The sequence below is a fragment of the Cicer arietinum genome, chromosome 2 (assembly GCF_000331145.2).
Source record: "Cicer arietinum cultivar CDC Frontier isolate Library 1 chromosome 2, Cicar.CDCFrontier_v2.0, whole genome shotgun sequence".
Classification (NCBI taxonomy): Eukaryota; Viridiplantae; Streptophyta; class Magnoliopsida; order Fabales; family Fabaceae; genus Cicer; species Cicer arietinum.
The window spans coordinates 44,213,383-44,235,627 of record NC_021161.2 but is presented as its reverse complement, the minus strand read 5'-3'; the positions used below and the strand labels follow the sequence as shown (position 1 = coordinate 44,235,627).

General features: G+C 26.9%; 2 protein-coding genes and 1 pseudogene across 3 annotated transcripts; all 3 read left to right on the top strand.

Annotated features, from left to right (window-relative positions):
• Positions 1-4,446: 4,446 nt before the first annotated feature.
• On the top strand, positions 4,447-5,486 carry LOC101514776 (pectinesterase-like; annotated as a pseudogene).
• A 2,408-nt stretch (positions 5,487-7,894) lies between these two features.
• On the top strand, positions 7,895-9,663 carry LOC101513915 (uncharacterized). 2 transcript variants are annotated; one of them, XM_012711976.3, is made up of 4 exons: positions 7,895-8,403; positions 8,531-8,650; positions 8,772-8,946; positions 9,339-9,663. In XM_012711976.3, exons 1-4 carry the CDS (start codon positions 8,203-8,205, stop codon positions 9,380-9,382), a joined length of 540 nt encoding a protein of 179 aa, XP_012567430.1. In that variant the 5' UTR covers positions 7,895-8,202; the 3' UTR covers positions 9,383-9,663. The 2 variants fall into 2 exon arrangements, with proteins under 2 accessions (XP_012567430.1, XP_004515969.1); XM_004515912.4 differs by having other exon boundaries at positions 8,772-8,951.
• Positions 9,664-16,568: 6,905 nt separating this feature from the next.
• On the top strand, positions 16,569-22,245 carry LOC101514450 (cucumisin-like). Its single transcript, XM_073365092.1, has 10 exons — positions 16,569-18,112; positions 18,225-18,316; positions 18,674-18,768; positions 18,865-19,105; positions 19,265-19,784; positions 19,876-19,979; positions 20,236-20,454; positions 20,535-20,646; positions 20,736-20,949; positions 21,622-22,245. The coding sequence occupies exons 1-10, from the start codon at positions 18,014-18,016 to the stop codon at positions 22,227-22,229; spliced, it is 2,304 nt and encodes a 767-aa protein (XP_073221193.1). The 5' UTR covers positions 16,569-18,013; the 3' UTR covers positions 22,230-22,245.

Below are 22,245 nucleotides of genomic sequence, written 5' to 3'. Positions count from 1 at the left end.
GCAACATTAGAAGATGCTTATTAGAAGCAACATTTGGATTGTGTTGCACCATTTTGATCAACATATTGTGAGCTTTGAATTAATGATTTGAACAATCTCTTCAGAGTTAATTATACCTTGATATGAACTCTTCAGATGCATGTTAAATTTGTGCAGCTCAGAGACATGCAAGAATTTTAGAGGCATGCTTCAAATTCAATTTTCAGAAAGTCTTTAGAAGCTGTCTTTCAAACTTAGTTTCAGAGCCATTCTTCATAGGCAGTCATCAGACTTAAACATTAGACTCATACATCAGACCAATCTTTGTAACCTTTAGAGCCACAATACTTTTAAATGCATATATTCAAAGGCAAACATATATACTTTATGTTCCGCTGATCTCTTTCTCTAGTCACTTCCTCTTGTGACTTACCTCTGGTCGTTTCCTTTAGTACCTTTCTATGATATTCTTCTTCTAATTTTTGAATACTTAATGAAGCCACTAAGGCAAATTTGTTGTTCTTATAAAATGCTTATGTTAACATTAAAACTATAAGTGGAAAATCATCTTAGTTCCAATAATTATATCTATTTTCTCTCTCTTATTTTATATTATTATATCTAATTTTTCTCTCCTACTTTATATTTTTACAAATATTTACTCTCTTCACTAAATTTATTATAATATATTTATTTTTTTTAAAGTCAAAGTTATATTAATAATTATTAAGATTATATTAAGAGTGATAATCGAATCCCTGATGGATCTCTTTTAACGCTCCGCTCTTCAAAATATAGAGAAAATTTTGATATCAACTTAACAAATAATTACGTTAACCAATAGTTGACCAGTAGCTAGAAGTTGAAATCTTAAAAGACTCCTATATAACATTTTTATCTGTTAAATGTCATTTATTTTATTATCAGGTGACAATTACGTCACAACCAATCAAACAAATACCGTTCTATTTTCAGCATGGAGTTATTTATATACCAAAAGAAAACCTTGTTATTCTAATTTGAATATATTACATTATTTATCAATACCCTTTTGACAAAACTCACTACTAAAAAATCCTTTTATATGGACGTTTTTGGGAATGATATGCGACGGAATTTAAACACTTTTCTGATGAATTTCAAATGAAACAATAATAACTATCGACAGCTTTTATATGGAACAATTATGTTTGAAAAATATATGTTGTAAATTTAAATTAATATTAATTTAATATTTTAATTAATTTTTAAAATGACGTGACATTGAACCATTGTGATTTATATCATATGTAACAAAACTCTACAGATTGAGATCGTTCAATGTTCACGTGTTTTTTATAGGATAATTAAAATTTGATTCCAAGAAATTACTTTACATTTTAGTTGTCTATGAATTTTCTTGCTCTACACTTATTTATTTCTCAAGAGTATTAATGTTTTCTCAAGGTTTTAACGAGTCGACTTATTTTTATTTTTAATTAATTAGTTAAATTTTATTTTTTACCAATAAAATTAGTTTAAGATAATATTAAAATTTTAATTGTCTCAAACATCAATAATTCATTTAAAAAAACAGATTGTAAGTGAGGAGAGAGGCCAATTTTTCATTTAATTTTATAAAATATATAAGATTGTGATGAATAAATAAAATATAATATATTTCATAAGTACTAAAATTAATTAAACCTTTTATTTTTTTAACAATTAAAAAAATTATTCCAGTTAATTAAACCTTTCATTTATTTTAGTATAATAATTCTTTTTTACTTTTATAAAAATAACAGAAAATACCAAAATTAGCTGGAATGTTGTCGGTAGGTTAATGCACTCTTTTGGTAGAAAAATACTTAAATACATTTTGATCTATCTATTTTGTTTTAATTTAATTTTTAATTTTTTTATTTTAAAAATTGGAGTTTTAGTCCTTTAATTTTATAATTTTTGAAATTTATCGATTTGTTCAATTTTTATGAAGTGACATTCTTATTTATGACGTGAGATTACTTAATTAGATAAAAATAAGGTTCAATAGATCATCATTTAATTCCATTTCATTAACTATAAATTTATAAATATATTTTAATAATTAAATAATACCTTTATATTCTGTATTTTAAGGTCGTTAATCATATTTTTAAACAATTTTAAATATTTTTTTTATATATTAAATATATTAGAAATAATTTTATTTATCAATTACAATATATTATTAAAAATATTGCTATGACAGACTCGGCTCCACTGCACTCAATAGTTGTCGCATTCACACATTTAAAACATCGTAATTGTTTCATCGAGATGATATTGTTCAAATTCAAATTCAGTATTTTAAATTATTAAAATATTTATTTATTTTTTTTAAAATCAAATGCGTGAATTGATGCTTCCCTTGAAATGCATGAATGTATGATCCAGATTTTTTAATAGAAGCAGGAGTGCTAAAGAGGAAAAAAGTAACCGATAATTGGAATAATGGTGAACCAACTTTATGAGTATGATAAACATGATAAAAATTAAAAGAAAAGTACTTTGTTATAAACAAAAATCACTATCTATAAGTTAAATATCGTATCTGTACATAATTTGTAGCATTATCAATAAAGCACTGTAAGTTGTAGTTGGAGTTTAGACTAAGCATAAAAAATAGTGAATGCTATTTTAAAATGCTTTTACTTTGAAATGCATTACTTATAGATGGAGAAGGGAATGATAAGTTGAATGTGTCTATGCATTACTTTAAAATGCCTTTGCATGAGAAAAGTTAAAGTCTACTAATATTGCCATTCATTTTCAAATGAATAAAAAAACAGTGTTATAAAGATACATTATGATGGTAATAAAATAAATTTCCAGACAGATAAATAATTAATCAATTTAGAAATCAATGAAATATTGAATTTAAGTAGTTAATTAACTTTGTGAAAGAAATTATTTTTAGTTTTACTTTAGCTTCAGTTTGCACTATTGCACTTATACTATATAGTGATATCTTCTTTATTACTAATTTTCTTTCACCTTTCCCTAATTATATGAAAGCTTCGTAACATTCTTTTTACCATTTTTTTCACTCCTTTACTTTCAGTAGGCCAAATAACAATATTAGCTACTTTTTATTTTAATAAAAAGAAAAAAGAAAACCCCAAAAGTTATGAGGAAGCTGCCTAGTTTCATGTGTGCCATATAAATCAAAAGAAATCACCACTTTGTTAAAAGGAAAAATCACTATAAGTTAATATTAATAGCATTATTAATTATATATAGATGAACAGAGTGATTTGTATGTATATGTATGTATTAATAATTAGAATTAGTTTATGTTAGTCGTAAATTAGTTAGATTAATTACGTTGGTTGTAATAGTCATTTTGAGATTTATATATGAATAACATCTCAATAATTAACAATTTTATTCATTCTATCAATACAATTTTATTTCTAATTAATTATATTTCTTTTATGCTTAATATCATTTTATTAGTTACGAAGCAAGCATCACATGCAGTAATATTGTCATTGTTGAGAGAGCTTCAATAATATGATTACTAGAGTAAATTAGGTTTATTTATTTATAACTAGGGTTAAATAAGTTTTTCGAAATTTTGTTTTTAGTTTTTGTAAAAAAAGATAACAAAATCACATATTTTAGTCATACAAAATTATTATGCAAGCAATTTTAGAGAGCATCAACGTGTTTTTTTTAATGATCGTTTTGCATACATGTTTACAACACTATAAAAAGTTCATTAAAAAAAATGAGTTCAATAGTTGATTTCTAAGTCTATATTTTAAAGACTATGTTTGACATTTAAAAAATTCATAATTAATTCATTGCAAGTTAAAAAGTTTTATGTTTGTACGGATGAACTTTTAATAATGTTCTAAACATGTAAAAAATCATTCAAAAATTTAAAAATTGAAATGTTTCATTTCAGCAATAACTAAAATAACTTGTAGAATAATTTTATGTGGACTAAACACGTGATTTTTTTACATTAACTAAAATAAAATTTTATAATAACTAAAAACTTATTTAATTCTTTATCTCTATTACTAGATGTAATATCACTTTAATCAATGTACAAGAATTAAGGATGAAAATTTTTCCATTAAACTTTTTGACAAATGTTAATTCTTTTTCAAAAATTATTGTTCAATTAGAGAGTAAATAAATTTATAGATATTTTTAATCTTTTTATTTAAGTTTTGTTTGATAAGAATTATCTGATAGCTAATAATAATTGGATGTATTTTTGTAAAAAAATAATTAATACTTTTATAATTTGAATAGAGTCATTCAAAAAATGATTTAAAAAAATTACAATAACGTCTTACATATAAAGACAAAAATAATATTATTTTGTAGATAAATTTAAAAACTATTTTTCAGAACCAAATTAAGATAAAAAAATAAAAAATAAATAAAAAATCTTTAGCTAATGAATCGGATGTCAAATGTGTCATTATCACCATGTATGGTGATAGTCCTACAAACACCATTATCACTGGACACAAGAACTCTCGTGAAGGACGTGAAACATCTAAAACCGCCACATTCTGTAAGTTAACCTTTAATTCTCTCAAAAATTGTCTCTCTACTTTCCTAAAAATTAACAGAGAACAAAGAGTTATATTGTTTGAGAAGATAGAGAAAAATTAATAGAGATTTTTTAACATTAATCTAGTATGTTTATTAGATATATCACATTATGTTTGTTTATTATGTTTGGTTTAAAGTGTTATCGTGTTAATTAAATTAATTGAGACGAGAGAGAAAATAAATCAAAAAATTGCTTGGAAACATTTAATGCAAAATTTGGATTATATTGATTTAACAAAGTAAATGAAAAATATATGTGATCTCTAACTTGTTAATTAACTGTATGTGAAGATATTGATGAAAATGTGCTTGCAGCCTTCTTGGGTCATAATTTCATTGCCAAGTGAATTGCATTTGAAAACACTGTTGGCCCAGAAGGTGAGCAAGCAGTTGCACTTAATGTTGAAGGTGATCGATCAGCATTCTTCAATTGTATATTTTGCGGCTATCAAGTCACATTGTATGTAAACAATGGTCGTCAATTCTACTGCAACTGTGAGATCTACGGAACCATAGATTTCATCTTTAGTCAGTCAAGTACTATCTTGATCCAGAATTCTATGATTTGGGTGAGGAAGCCCTCTCACGGACCACAAAACGTTGTGGTGGCTGATGGTACGTCCGAAAAGAACATGGACACTGGAATAGTCCTCCAAAAGTGCTTTATCAAGCCAGACGATGATCTCTTACCAGATTGGTTGATGGTGAAGACTTATCTTGCAAGGGCATGGAAGGAATTTTCTAGGGTAGTCTTCATTAATAATTATATTGGTGATTTAATTCAACAAGATGGATATATGATTTGGAATTTTACTGAACCTAACACTAAAAACTCGTACTTCGCTGAGTTTGGAAACATTGGATCGGGTGCCAATGCTAGGATAAGGGTTAAATGGGCAAAAAGGTGTTAGATTCACCGTTGTACTGTGACTTAATGCCACAACTTGGTTGCCTTTCAATGCCATTCCATACGATTATGACTTTTAAACTAATTAATTATTAGGCATTTGCTATTAATTTACTATTTCCATATTAATATTACAATTTATATTTTCATTTTAATCATTGTAGACATTGTGTATCAATTAGATCCTTAGTAATAATGTAATAAAAGTTCACCCATTTTACATTACCACTTTTGTTTAGTTAGGTTGGAATGTTTAACCCGTAGATCAAATTTCTTATAAACTTTTATATGTTTAAATAAGGTATAATTAAATTATGCCATTATTAAATATTATATAATAAAAACATAAATTATTTTTTCATAAAAAAAATTTATTTAACGTTTTAAAATAAATTTTATAATGATTTAGATTAGGTGAGAACTGCGTTTTTTTTTTTTTTACGTTCAACATAAATTCATTTAAAAGAAAATTTCAAAAGGATTATAATCAAATTAAAACAAAGGGTTTGGAATAACCTCCACCCACTTAATATAAGGGGATCTAAAATTAAATTTTAACATAACATCATCATTGAATTACAAAGTGTGACTAGATACTCAAATTGTACTATTACACTAGCAATATATTATAACCGAATTAACTATCTAGAAAAGTCTTCTACTCACAATCATTTACAAAGAAAAGAGATAATTTACTGTCTTTTTATCTATCAAGTTACACATCAAATTGTAAGCGCGTTTCCACTCCAAGTGATCTTTGTAATGTCACATTTGATCACCTCATTGAAAGACACACTTTGTTTTTTGGAGTAATCTATTTATGTTGAGACATTTCATCAAACACATAATATGTGCAATTTGAACCATGATATATAAATATAATAGTAAATAACGTCAAAAACTTATAAAGAATTGCAATGTTTTAGATTAAATATAAGACCAATTTTTTTTATAAAAAAAATTATAAGATTGTAATTAAATCATTTATTTTCTTAACTTTTAACCATCTATTTGTAGGGAATGACACTGTACATAGTAATACAAAATTTAATTAGAGGTACGTAAAATTTATCCAAAAATCATTTAAGTAAATTAAACCTTTCATTTATTTTAGTATGATAATTACTTTTGGTTTTTATTAAAAAATAATGGGGAAAAGTTGTCAGCAAGTTAATGTACTCTTTTGTTAAAAAAAGACTTAAATACATTTTAAATCTATCATTTTTGTTTAAATTTAAATAAGACTTATAAATATGTTTTAATATTTAAATAATACTATTTTTCTGTATTTCAGGGTTCATAATCATATTTTCAAACAATTTTAAATATTTTTTATATATTAAATATATTAGAAATAATTTTATTTATTTATTAAACATATTACTAAAAGCATTGGTAGCAAAGGATCACAGCTCCACTACATTCAATAATTGTCGCATTCACACACATTTGAGATATCGTAGACGTTTGATCTTAAATAGGATGGTTCAAATGTTAATTCAAATTCAATATTTTAAATTATAAAATTGTGCATTTTTTTAAACCGTTTAATCAAAATCGATTAATCACAATATCTTCAAATGAGTGATTGCAAGCTTCCCTTGGAATCTAAATTCTTGCTAGCACTCAGCGAGTGTGTACCACTAACAATGCATCGCATGCAAAAAAGTTTGTTATGACCATTGTTGAGAAATGAAGCTTCAACCACGTCTTTACACTACAAGAAAACAGACATATACCTACAGAAGCTTATAATGACAAAATTAAAAACTGTAGGCATAGACAATCTATCCCCACAGATAAATTAATTTTTGTTGGTATAGGTGTCTTATACCTTCAGTGACATAGACAATCTATCCCCACAGATAAATTAATTTTTGTTGGTATAGGTGTCTTATACCTTCAGTGACATAAATTTGTCACTAAGGATTATAGTTACACACTTAAATCTGTGGTTATAGGCATCAAATTGAAAAATATATATTTTTTAAAGGAGCCAAAATATTAATTGTTTGTGAAAATAAAATTGTACAAAACTTTCACAATTTAAGTCAAAAAAAAATTTAATGGAGGCAAAATCCTAATTTTTTTAATGCACCCAATTTCAATAGAGCCAAAATCTTAATTTTTTCAATGGAGGTAAAAAAAAATAAATTGAGATAAAATCCAAATTTTTTCAATGGAGGCAAAAACAAATTTTAATGGAGCCAAAATAAAAATTAATAGAGCCAAAATAAAAATTAATAGAGCCAAATACCAAGTACCAACTAAACCCTTTCTCATCAAAACACCTAAAACTCAAAATTGTTCCTCTTTCACCCAATCTGAGCCCTAATTTTAGCCCCAATCTGAGCCCCAATCATTCTCTTCTCCTTCTCGCCGTTCTCACTGTTCTCCTTCAGCCAAAGCGAAATTTGTGTGGAAGCGAAGGTGGTTGATGAAATGTTCAAGAACCAGAAATGTTGCCATTCGTTTTGTTCTGAATGTGTAACAAAACACGTGGCAACAAAAATCATTCATTCATCTTACAGTACTACATACATAGAAGATTGTCATGTTGTACTAGTCTAGATTATATCATCCAAAAGATTTGCTTCTTATTCATTATTCAAACATTTATTTTATTTTTCTGACATTTTTCTCAGTGAAACAGAGGTGTACTACATACATAGAGATTTGAACAAATGAAATATAAATTGTAGATTGAATATAATGAATGAATGAATGCATTGATGCAGAGTTTTGATGCTTATGGAAATGACAACACCAAGTCTGGTTTTTGGGGTGTATTGGCTCATAAAGCCAAATCAATTCTGGATGATAAAAATTCAGCTCCTCCTCCACAACATGACACCATGCCATTGCCACAAACACTCAAATCACACTCATTTAATACCTTTACTAGTCCGTTTTCAACTCAGGTGATTTTATTATTATGTTCTATGCAATTCAAGGATGTGATATGATATGAATCGTGGTATAATATAATGTTGCATAAATATATGTTCAACTAATTGGTGTGTTTTTGGTTTGGCATGCTTATTGCAGCCATTGTATCAATCTCCTGACTCTAATAAAAAAATGGACAATCCTACAATTAGAAAGGGATTGGATGCAATCAAATCTTCTCTCAATCACTTAGGTGACACATTTGAGAAGGCTTTTGAGGTAACTCTGTCTCTATGAACCACATATACTGTTTGTTTGTGTGTCATGTTCGGTGTCCATGTATGTTTGTGTTTCATTTCTTTGCTTTCTTTAATTCATGTTACTTCTTTCATTTCTTCAGGACAGCAAAACAATTGTGGAGAGTAAGACAGCAGATCTGAGATCTCAAATAAGGCGAAAAAGGAAATGGACCGGAGGACATAAACCAAGCTTCAGATGTGAGGAATCCATGGCCGCAATCCGATCTGACAAAGTCTCATTCTCGCCACTAAACACAACTCAAGGCATCACGCGACGTAAGGTGCCAACTTTGTAATCATGTGTAACGGTTGAGGCCTCGCTAGTTCTTGTAGTGAAGGCATAGACGATAGAACATCTAATAATAATTTTTGAATTGTCAATAGTCTTCACTCAATGCAGAAACCTATAGCTTATATAATAGACTTCTAATCATATTTTATATTATCTTACCATAGTATAAATAGATGTATATGTAAAACTTGTATAAGATATCAATGTACAGATATTAAACTCTTCTTGATTTTGATGCAGGACTCTTAGTTTAAACCGTTGCTTTTGACGTAATAGTGAATAGAAAATTGAGTTTATGCTGATTGTTTATTTGAGTTAACTGTTTAAGTTTCTCATGTAACCCAACAAGCAACATTTCCTTTTACTTTGGTTACAGGTGGCAATGGCAACAGCTGCAAAAGCAAAATTACTTCTTCGTGAGCTAAAGACCGTTAAAGCAGATTTGGCATTTGCTAAAAGATGTATCTGCACTTGTTCAAGACTCTGCACTTGTTATCAAAAGCAAACAATATATTTCATTCATCTTTATTAAATATAATTTTAGTTCTTGTTGGAGTGGCTATGGATATTTTTTCTTATGCAAAATATAATTATATTTTTAATTTCTTTGAATACCTTAATCTTGTACCTATTTCTTATAATTTACATTTGGTTTCCTTTGATAAGGAACTCATTTTAGTTTCCTTTGAAACTTTATTGAATCTTTTAGAGTTAAATTATATTTTATTGTATGTTTCAATGACATTAGTTAATAAAAATAAATTAAAAATAAATTAAAAATTTAAATTTGATTTACTGGTAATAATAGTTTAGAATTACAATTAGCAGGGAGATAAAAAAAATATAATTTAATAAATAATAATACGTTTTAGTGACAGACATACCGTAGGAATAGATTAATATTTTATTTATATTTTTCTAAGTGTTAGTGACAGATAATACCGTAGGAATAGACTAATTCTTTATTTATATTTATCTACGTTTTAGTGACAGTCATTATTGTAGGTAGAAATTAAAAACATCTAGAGACAATTCTCAGACCATGTAGTGACGCCCCTTAAAGTTGACACTAGATTTGAGTGTCACTCAAAGTATTATTGACTTTTACCTACAGTTTTTAACTTTTAGTGAAACATTTTGTGTGTCACGATAGGTCAATTTTTTTGTAGTGTGTGATTAACTCTCAGTCTCAGAAATCGCGACGAACAATTAAAAACTTGAAACAAAAATGGAATTAAAATGGAGTAATTATGCCACAATGTTGGTGACTAATGCATAATGCATATATAAGTTGAGTTTAATTTGATTTTGATTTTATGCAGAAATTAGTAACCAATTATACAGAGAGATTCCTTTTGGTCTATGCACTATGGTTTCTGACATCAATGAATTTTCAACCATGTCATTTTCAACTATAATGCCATAACTTGGTTGCCTTTCAGTGGCATTCCATACGATCCTGGCTTTTAGACTTCAAACTAATTAATTATTAGGCATTTGCTATTAATTTACTATTTTCCATATTAATATTACAATGTATATTTTCATTATAATCATAGTAGACATTGTGTATCAATAGGATCCTTAGTAATAATGTAATAAAAGTTCACCCATTTTCCAGCACCACTTTTGTTAATTTAACCCATAGATCAAATTTCTTATAAACTTTTATATGTTCGTAAATAAGGTATAATTAAATTATGCCATTATTAAATATTATATAATAAAAATATAAATTATTTTTTCATAAAAAAAATTTATTTAATGTTTTAAAATAAATTTTATAATGATTTAGATTAGGTGAGAAGTGCAAATTTTTTTTTACGTTAAACATAAATTCATTTAAAAGAAAATTTCAAAAGGATTATAATCAAATTAAAACAAAGGGTTTGGAATAACCTCCACCCACTTAATATAAGGGGATCTAAAATTAAATTTTAACATAACATCGTCATTGGATTACAAAGAGTGACTAGAGACTCAAATTGTACTATTAAACTAGCAATATATTATAACCGAATTAACTAACTAGAAAAGTCTTCTGCTCACAATCAATTACAAAGAAAAGAGAGAATCTACTGTCTTTTTATCTATCAAGTTACAATCAAATTGACTATTGTTGTAAGCGCGCTTTCACTCCAAGTGATCTTTGTAATGTCACATTTGATCACCTAATTGAAAGACACACTTTGTTTTTTGGAGTAATCTATTTCTGTTGTGACATTTCATCAAACACATAATATGTGCAATTTCAATTTTGATATATAAATATAATAGTAAATATAATAGTAAATAACGTCAAAAACTTATATAGAACTGCAACGTTTTAGATTAAATATGAGACCAATTTTTTTGTTAATGTACTCTTTTGTTAAAAAAAGACTTAAATACATTTTAAATCTATCATTTTTGTTTAAATTTGATTTTTAATTCTTTCATTTTTTAAATTAGGTTTTTGGTTGTTTTATTTTATAATTTTTGAAATTTATCGATTCTCTCAATTTTTATGAAGTAACATTTTTATGTATGACACTACTGAATTGAATATATAAAAATTAAGTCTCATCATCATTTAATTCGATATCATTACTATTGATTTATAAATATATTTTAATATTTAAATAATACTATTTTTCTGTATTTCAGGGTTCATAATCATATATATTTACAAACAATTTTAAATATTTTTTATATATTAAATATATTAGAAATGATTTTATTCATTTATTAAACATATTACTAAAAGCATTGGTAGCAAAGGATCACAGCTCCACTACATTCAATAATTGTCGCATTCACAAACATTTGAGATATCGTAGTCGTTTGATCTTAAATCGGACGGTTCAAATGTAAATTCAAATTCAATATTTTAAATTATAAAATTGTGCATCTTTTTAAACCGTTTAATCAAAATCGATTGGTCACAATATCTTCAAATGAGTGATTGCTAGCTTCCCTTGGAATCTAAATTATTGTTAGCACACAGAGTGTATACCACTAACAATGCATCGCATGCAAAAAGTTTGTTATGACCATTGTTGAAAAATGAAGCAATTCAACCACGTCTTTATGACACTAAATAAGATACATATCTATTTCATGACACAGCTTGTGATTTGATCAATAACCATTTTATTTGTTAATTTATATATATAGATATATAGTTTGGTTTTTAAAACTTTTTTAACTTACATAACCAAATAACAATTTCATACATGGATCGATGATGACAATGTTAAAGCAAATTCACTGCAAAATAAAGAGCTAGAATTAATAATTAATAAGAATAATAACCACTTCAGAAACCATTGAGTAAGTTGGAAAGAGATAAGATTCTCTATTAACCTTAATAGCAAAGAGTGTAAAAGAACTACTTTTTTATTTATAAGCCGTAAAAGAACTACTTGATACTAATAGAAGTACATAGCTATTAATCATGCCATAACATAGTGGGTATAATTATAGATTGAGGCACAAAACAAAGCAATAGCAATCTAAGACCACCTATGGTCACATTTCAGAGTCACTATTCTATAAAAATTCTACTATAATAAAATAAAATATTAATAATTAAATAATATTTAGTGGAATAGGTTTAATTAATTGTAGTATTTAGTACGTCAACTTAAATAAAGTGATTGGACTAAAATAACGAATCAACTTCATTTAATGACAAATTATCTAAAATAATTTAAATTTTAGTTGAAATAATCATAGTCCAAACTTTTTATTAAAAATAGAAGTGGTATAGACGAAAAAATACATGAAATTAAATTTCAAATGACACCAACTTGAGAATTGTAATTAAGTGAAAATAATGTCATTTGTTATAGAATAGTACCATCTTGGTAATAGGAAAGTAATTGACAATTGGATGTTTTTGGCAGAGGAATTCCTAAGTAAGAAGAACTGTGAACCAACTTTGCGAGTAGGATAAACATGATAAAAATTAAAAGAAATAAGCACTTTGTTAAAAGCAAAAGCCACTATATATAAGTTAAATATCACATGTGCGCAATTTTACTTTGAAATGCATTACTTATAGATGGAGAAGGGAATGGTAAGTTGAATGTGTCTATACATTACTTTAAAATGCCTTACTCAGCATGACAAAAGCTAAAGTCTCCTAATATTGCCAAAAATACGGTTTGATATAGATGTATCACAATGTCAAAATAATTTCACACTTTAGAAATCAACGAAATTTAATTATATAATTGTAACAATTTTTAAAAGAATTTTATTTAATTTTCGATTAAAATCTAAATTAGTAGAGTCTCATTCTCTTACGAAGCGGAGGATTATTAAAAATCGCTTTGGATTATTATAATGTGTGAATCAAATAACTTTGTACCATTTTAGTTTTAGTTTAGCTTCAACTTGCACTTATATTGTACAATGATGTCTTCTTTATTACTATTTTTCTTTCACTTTTCCCTAATTATACAAAAGCTTCATAATATTCTTTTTAGAATTTTGTTGACTCCTAATTATATACAGCTTGATGAATATATGACACATAAATGATGGTTAAAGAAATGTTTCATTGCATGAAAATATTGAGTAAGAATGACAGTGTTCTCAAATCCATTTTATTACCACCTACATTTATGATAACTTGTTTGGAATCATGTGTAATGATCAAATATAATATATATATATATATATATATGCTAGATTATTAAGCCAAATAACAATATTTAGTATAATTACTTTTTATTTTAATTAAAAGAAAACTCCCAAAAGTTAAGAGGAAGCTGCTTGTGTGCCATATAAATGAAAAGAAAACTCCACTTTCTTAAAAAAAAAACCACTAAGAGTTAATATTAATAGCAATATTACTACGTACATGCAATTGGTTCGCACATTGAACCACCAAAATCACAACATGGTGGTATATCTGCATTAACAACCATAGCACCTGCAATGATTAAAAGTAACCCTATTAACTTCATTAACATTTTTGACATATTTTCCATAATAGCAAGAATTGGTGTTCACAGAAAAGCAAATTGTGTATCTTACAATGAGTCATACAATTAAAATTTATATCATTGTGATTTATATCATATGTAACGAAACTCTACGGATTGAGATCGTTCAATGTTCACGTGTTTTTTATAGGATAATTAAAATTTGATTCCAAGAAATTACTTTACATTTTAGTTGTCTATGAATTTTCTTGCTCCACACTTATTTATTTCTCAAGAGTATTAATGTTTTCTCAAGGTTTTAACGAGTCGACTTATTCTTATTTTTATTTTTAATTAATTATTTAAATTTTATTTTTTAACAATAAAATTAGTTTAAGATAATATTAAAATTTTAATTGTCTCAAACCTCAATTCATTTAAAAAAACAGATTGTAAGTGAGGAGGGAGGCCAATTTTTCATTTGTTTTTATAAAAAATATAAGATTGTGATGAATAAATAAAATATAATATATTTCATAAGTACTAAAATTAATTAAACCTTTTATTTTTTTTAACAATCAAAAAAATTATTCCAGTTAATTAAACCTTTCATTTATTTTAGTATAATAATTCTTTTTGACTTTTATAAAAATAACAGAAAATACCAAAATGTAGCGGGAATGTTGTCGGTAGATTAATGCACTCTTTTGTTAGAAAAATACTTAAATACATTTTGATCTATCTATTTTGTTTTAATTTTATTTTTTTTTATTTTTTTTTAAAATTGGAGTTTTAGTCCTTTAATTTTATAACTTTTGAAAGTTATCGATTTGCTCAATTTTAATTCCATTTCATTACTATTAATTTATAAAAAATAGAGAATGCTATTTTAAAATGCTTTTACTTTGAAATGCATTATTTATAGATGGAGAAGGGAATGATAAATTGAATGTGTCTATGCATTACTTTAAAATGTCTTTCATGACAAAAGTTAAAGTCTACTAATATTGCCATTCATTTTCAAATGAACAAAAAAACAGTTATAAAGATACATTATATATGACGGTAATAAAATAAATTTCCAGCAAGATAAATAATTAATCAATTTACAAATCAATGAAATTTTGAATTTAAGTAGTTAATTAATTATTGTAAAGAAAAATTATTTAGAAAAAATTGAATTTAAATTAGACATTGCATAACTTTGTCCCGTTTTAGTTTTACTAGCTTTAGTTTGCACTAATGGACTTATACTATAGTGATACCTTCTTTATTATTAATTTTCTTTCACCTTTCCCTAATTATATAAAAGCTTCATAACCCCAAAAAAGAAAAAAGAAAACCCCAAAAGTTATGAGGAAGTTGCCTAGCTAGTTTCATGTGTGCCATATAAATCAAAAGAAATCACCACTTTGTTAAAAGAAAAAATCACTATAAGTTAATATTAATAGCATTATTAATTATATATAGATGAACAAACTGATTTGTATGCATATGTATGTATTAATAATTAGAAATATTAGTTTATGTTAGTTGTAAATTAGTTAGATTAATTAAGTTGGTTGTAATAGTCATTTTGAGATTTATATATGAATAACATCTCAATAATTAACAATTTTTTTTCATTCTATCAATACAATTTTATTTCTAATTAATTATATTTATTTTATGCTTAATATCATTTTATTAGTTACCGAGCAAGCATTACATGCAGTAATATTGTCATTGTTGAGAGAGCTTCAATAATATGATTACTAGAGTAAAGCATATAATGAAATAAAGAAAAAGGCATGCAGATTGATACATGTATCCAAGGTGAGAGTGATATAAAAAGCTAACGTGCAATTTAGAAGGGAGATTCTCCACCTTAATAGTACATAAGAACATACTTGGATCTCTAAAATAAAATAGAAATTAAGAAATTACGAACCCAAAAAGAAGGAGCAAGCTAATAAATTCATATGGGAATAAATAGTTGGAAAAAATTAGAGAGAATCATTTCTGGAGTATTTTTTTTCTATGAAGATAAATATGACCAAGTAGAAAATATAATTTCACATACTAATAATAATTAACAAAAAATTAAATATGAGACAAACACAGTTATACATTATCAAAAATGTAAAAAATTAAATAAATAAAAAATAGCATCCACTAAAGTGATTATTTCAAACTAAATTACAGATGAAATAAAACTACTAACACTATATATTAAAATAATAAATTCAATGGTAAAAATAACATAATCAAATTATAGACTTAAATTTGATACACTCCTATTATCACTTCTTTCTTTTTTTCCTTCTACCTTTTAGGGCACTCTTGCTTTCTTTGTCTAACATAAACGATTTCAAACTCTTTTCTTTTTTTCATCACATGGCTAGTCCAATAAAAACACTTTATTCTTTTTTATTTTCTATAATAATAATAATAAAATTTGTGGATTACAATTGGAGATTGAATCAATCCAATCTCTTAATATTGCCATTGTTGAGAGATGGAGGTTGAACAATTTCTTAATAACATAGTAATTGAAATACATAACCAAATGAAGGAAAAGGCAAATGCATGATGAATGAGAGAAACCACTAATTCAAAAAGCAATGAAGATAATTCATCACACCATAACACTTCCATAAATTCCTCTATAAAAAGAGATACCTTCCTTCACAAATTTCATCACTCCCCTTCTTCTTAATATACTTTCATATTTCATATTTCATACAACCACTTCTCACTTCACAATTTTCATCACCTCTCTTCATTTCATAGTAAATCTTCACTCACTTCAATTCCCATATAAATATATACTTTCATTTCATATATAATATCATTCTACAAGCACACTACCTAATTAACATCTTGCTTTTCCTATCCTTCTACTTACTTTCCATTAGACTTAATTTCACCAACACATCACCACTCAACTCCATATGTTAATAACTATATTTCCTTTGCTTATAATTATCATATATTAATTATATGGTTTTTCTTTCATCATATGTTGGTTTTAGACATTCGTATATATACATATATATGCATTGAATTAATATTTGTTTGTTTAAACAGAAGAGGAGGCAAATGTTATTATTTTGACTATACTTATAATAACATTCATATTCCAATTAGTTCTCTTTTTCATTTTTATTTAGCTTATAATATAATTATATATTTTATATTATGTATTAATTAATAACAATAAATATAATTCTTTGAGATGCACATATAATCGTTGTTCTTTACATTTATTTATCATAAAAAAACTACCAATAAAGAAATGACAAATATATTTTCTTTTGCCTCTTACACCTAAACGAATAACTTTTTTTATTCATTTGTTGCATAAAAGTAAGCAGACCTATCTATTGTTACTGTAACTAACAGGTTCAAAATGATTTTTATCACTTGTTATCGTGAAGCCCAACAATATAACTACTCAATCATGGTTATTATTAAAAAATAACTAGCTAGTTTTTATCTTCTTTTAGTTTTCTTTTTCTCTTTAGAACTCACATTTTTAACATGCTCAAGTGTATTTCCTAGTCAGCAAGGTAAAAAACTATGTGTTAGTTAATATATTATGGTATCAAGATTCCTATTTTAACCTTCTCTTCACCTATATAGTGTTTCACTACTTACTAATATAAGAAATAAACCTTGAGCTTGTTCATATAATATTGTTTCTAACAAACAAAATGCATTTGTGTCTCTTAATTGGATACTAACAAAGAAATTTGGTTAACTTGTGAAAGAATGGGATTTGTTAGAATAGTCTCCATCTATTATTCAACTCCTAATTGTGTTTTTTAATTCATATTGTTGCATGCTATTTATTTGTGCTTTTTAATTGGTCTATACTTTTTGTTGGTTTTGGTGTTGGTGGTTTATATTTGACTCATAAAGCATAAAAAAAGAAATAAATAAGAATGTTATTTAATCTAATTATAGTCTATCTAAATGAAACATTTCATTAATCTAATTTATCTTCTTTTTTTTACTTAATCTAATTTATGGTTGAACCTGTAGAGTGTAAACTTTTAATAAGCAACAAATAGGAATAATAATTTACAATTTGGTTGATATGATTGGTATCTATATAATTAACTTTTGTTTTTTCTTTAATTGCTAGCTTGATAATATGGACAGTAGATCTTGTTTTGGGCATTTGCTTCTGCTTATTAGCCTCGCTTCATTTTTGGTGAATTGTTATTCATCTACTTCTCATGATGACTTAAAGGCAAATACATTTCATGTTTTCTTATCAACTTAATTTATATGGTTCATTTACTTCTAAATAAATATAGGTATCTTATTTTAAATTAATATATATTTTTTTGTTGAAAATGTAGACTTACATTGTCTACACTGGAAATACCTTATATGATGAAACTTCATCATTGCTGCACTACAAAAGTTTATTACAACAAGTTGCTGATCACAGGTTACATTATTATGTTAAATATTAAGATATTTAGTAGAAAAATAAATGAGGTTGAGTTTGATCAATCCAACTAAAAATTGGTATAAGATATATCTATTTTATCTATCTTTAAAATATTTGAATATTTATTTTTATTAAGACAAACACTCAATATCTAAAGTGATATATTATTATTCTTGATCTCTTATAATAATGTTCTGAAATTATAAATGAGGAGAGAAAAAATGTGTCATATATAAAAAGAAAATACAGCATATGAAATTTATTAATTACATGAATTTTTTATTTTAAAAATAACTATGATTATTAATTTTAAATTTTTAAATGGCTTTCTGATGTGATAATTCACAATTTTAGCAACCAAGTACCAAAGCCTGTACTACAACACTACAAGAGGAGTTTCAGTGGCTTTGTTGCTAATCTATCGAAGGAAGAAGCCAATATAATGGCTGGTGTGTGAAAGAAACTATTTTTTTTTTCAATTGAGAAATTACACGTACTCTTCTTGAATATTCATACATGTTAACCATTGAATTTGTAATGTATAGGACTGGATGGTGTGGTGTCTGTTTTTCCTAATGAAAAGAGACACCTTCTTACAACCAAATCGTGGGATTTCTTCGGTTTTCCACAAAAAGTAGAGAGGAAAAACTATGAAAGCGATGTTATCATTGGTGTTATTGATTCTGGAATTTGGCCAGAATCCGGGAGTTTCAATGATAAAGGTTTCAGTCCGCCGCCTACGAAATGGAAAGGCACATGCAAAGCTTATAATTTTTCATGCAACAAGTAATATTCTGACTTCTTAGACTCATATTCACAGCAGTCACAAAAATGTCTTATATTATAACATAATGAAAATTGATTGAAAACCCAACTTGAACTTTACTGGTAATGTTGATTGCATGAAATGGTAAAATTCTAATAGAAACTGATATGTTATTGTAGTAAACTTATCGGAGCAAGGTATTACATATCTTTCTTTGATGAGTTAAGCGAGCAAGATTTCGATTCTCCAAGAGATTGTAATGGGCACGGAACACATACAGCATCAATTGCAGCGGGAAACCCGATTAGCATGGCTAGTATGGTAGGGCTTGCAGAAGGAACAGCAAGAGGTGGAACTCCATCTGCTCGCATTGCTGTTTATAAAGTGTGTTGGGGTGTAAACTGCTATGATTCAAATGTTCTAGCCGCATTTGATGATGCAATTGCAGACGGGGTTGATATAATATCAGCCTCAATTGCATCAACATCGAATCAAACTGTCCATTTTAGAGATGCAATCTCTATTGGAGCATTCCATGCTATGCAACGTGGAGTGCTGACAGTGTTGGCAGCAGGGAATGCAGGTCCACATCCTTCCACTCTGTATAATTTTTCTCCTTGGGCTATTGTGGTGGGTGCTACCACATTAGACAGGAGGTTTGTCACTGATGTACAATTAGGTGACAATACAACATATGAGGTAAATTTCATCTTCTATTTAATGACATTAATATTTCTTGAATTCAGTGTTAGCTAATTCGGTTTTATATATGGTTTGTTCATATTTATAGGGTGTTTCGCTGAACACGTTCGATCTTGAGGGGAAACTGTACCCCATTATCTACAGTGGCGATGCACCAAATACAATAGCAGGCTTCAATCGACACACTTCCAAGTAACTAACTAGCCTTTCTATAAATATGATGGAAAATAATAAAGGCAGGATTTTTTAGCTCCTTTAAATTTATATTATTTGATTTTTGTCTTACAAATTAAAGTTTATTTTATTTTAGTTATTATAATAGCATGTTTATAGGGCCAAAGTTAAAATGTCATAAGAACAAATAACACATTGAAAAATAGACATATATTAAATAGAAAAAACGTTGAAAAATCCATAATTTGTAAATGAAATTATTCTAAAATTGTAGGAATTGTTCGACCAATTCCTTGGATGATAAGATGGTGAAGGGTAAAATTATTCTATGTGAAGCAAACATAGGAGTACCAGAAGCCATTAGAGTTGGTGCTATTGGTATCTTGATACAAGGCCAAACTAATGTAGATTTGGCATTCTCTTATCCGTTGCCTACATCTTATCTTCGATGGAAGGATGCCATCAAAATAAAAAAGTACATACACTCGTCAAGGTAAGTGAAAAATCCATATAAACTAAAATAATTTATAAAACCACAATTTTCTAAATTTTATTATTTTAATTAATTTGCAGTTTTCCAACGGCAACCATACGGAAGTCCAGAGAGGTAAAAGATACTTTGGCACCTGTGGTTGCCTCTTTCTCATCAAGGGGTCCTAACAATGCAACACCAGAAATTCTCAAGGTTTTTTTTTCTATAAATGAATAAATTAAATCACATCTCTCTATCATTTTAACATATTTGTTATTAACCTTTTTTATTTAATATTGTAGCCAGACTTAGTTGCTCCCGGTGTAGATATTATTGCAAGTTGGTCTCCGATTTCTCCAATTTCTGATATTATTGGTGACAAAAGAAAATTGGAGTTTAATATTAAATCAGGAACATCAATGTCATGCCCCCATGTGTCAAGTGCAGCAGCGTACATCAAATCGTTTCATCCTACATGGTCACCTGCTGCTGTTCGTTCGGCTCTAATGACAACGGGTAATTTAAATGAGCAATATCTCACATCAATCAACTAATTCATGCATAAAGAAACTAATATTAGCACATGCTTAGTTTTAACTAGTATTTGAAAAATTCTTTTTTTCAAAGTTTAATTTATATTAAAAATTACCTTTGGGGAGTTCGGATTTCACTTTTTTATTTTCTATTAAAAATTATACTCTATTCAAACATAAATATATATTATACTTCACTTAATTTTATTACATTCAAAATTGTATGTTTCTTTTATATCTCTTTTTTTATTGTGGATATTATTAATGCATTGAATTCATTTTGTTACCTACAGCATAATAAATGAAAGAAAAAACCCTATTATTATACCCAAAAATGATTAAAAAATAAAAATAAGATTTAAGATAAATTTTTAAAGATAATGTATATTATTAAAGCTTTAATTGATTGAGGATTTAATTGCTTTCATCCCTCAGTTATTATTAAAATATTTATAATTACTTGCAAGTAATATTTGAGCTCTAAAAAAATATAATTTTTTTTAAATGTTTTCTCAAAGTTGTCTTGCAACTATTTAAAAGTTTTAAAAAAATTGTTTGTATGATAAAATATAGACATGCAGTGCATATTTCTTAAGAGTACAATTTCCTTAGTATGTTTTAAGCTAGTAAAATCAATTTTCTTTCTTCCCTGTAGCTAAACAAATGAGTCCAGAAAATAACCGTGATGCAGAATTTGCTTACGGAGCCGGTCAAATTGACCCTGTCAAAGCTATGAATCCTGGTTTAATATATGAGACCAGTGAAGCTGACTACATAAAATATTTATGTGGACAAGGTGTCAATACATCGGCTTTACAACTAATAACGAGGGATGAAAGCAATTGTTTTGACATGATATCGGCAAGGGATTTAAATTATCCTTCATTTTCTATCAAAGCCCCACACCCAAAACATCATCTAAGTGGAAGCTTCAATAGAACTGTTGCAAATGTTGGATTGTCGATGTCAACGTACAGAGCAGTTGTGACAGCCCCTAAAGGACTTGTTGTTTCAGTGAAGCCCGATATTTTGTCATTTACTTCATTGGGAGAAAGGCTGACATATGTTCTGACCGTGGATGGAAAACTAAAGAAGTCTGTTGAGTCAGCTTCTTTGGTTTGGGATGATGGTGAATTTCAGGTGAGGAGTCCAATTATTGTTTTTGATGAGAGAGCGGAGAAAGACAAAGGTGTTCGTTTATATTGTATAAATTTCATATATATTGTCATTTTTAATTTATTATTTTATATTATTATTGATTAAATTATATACGTTTGTA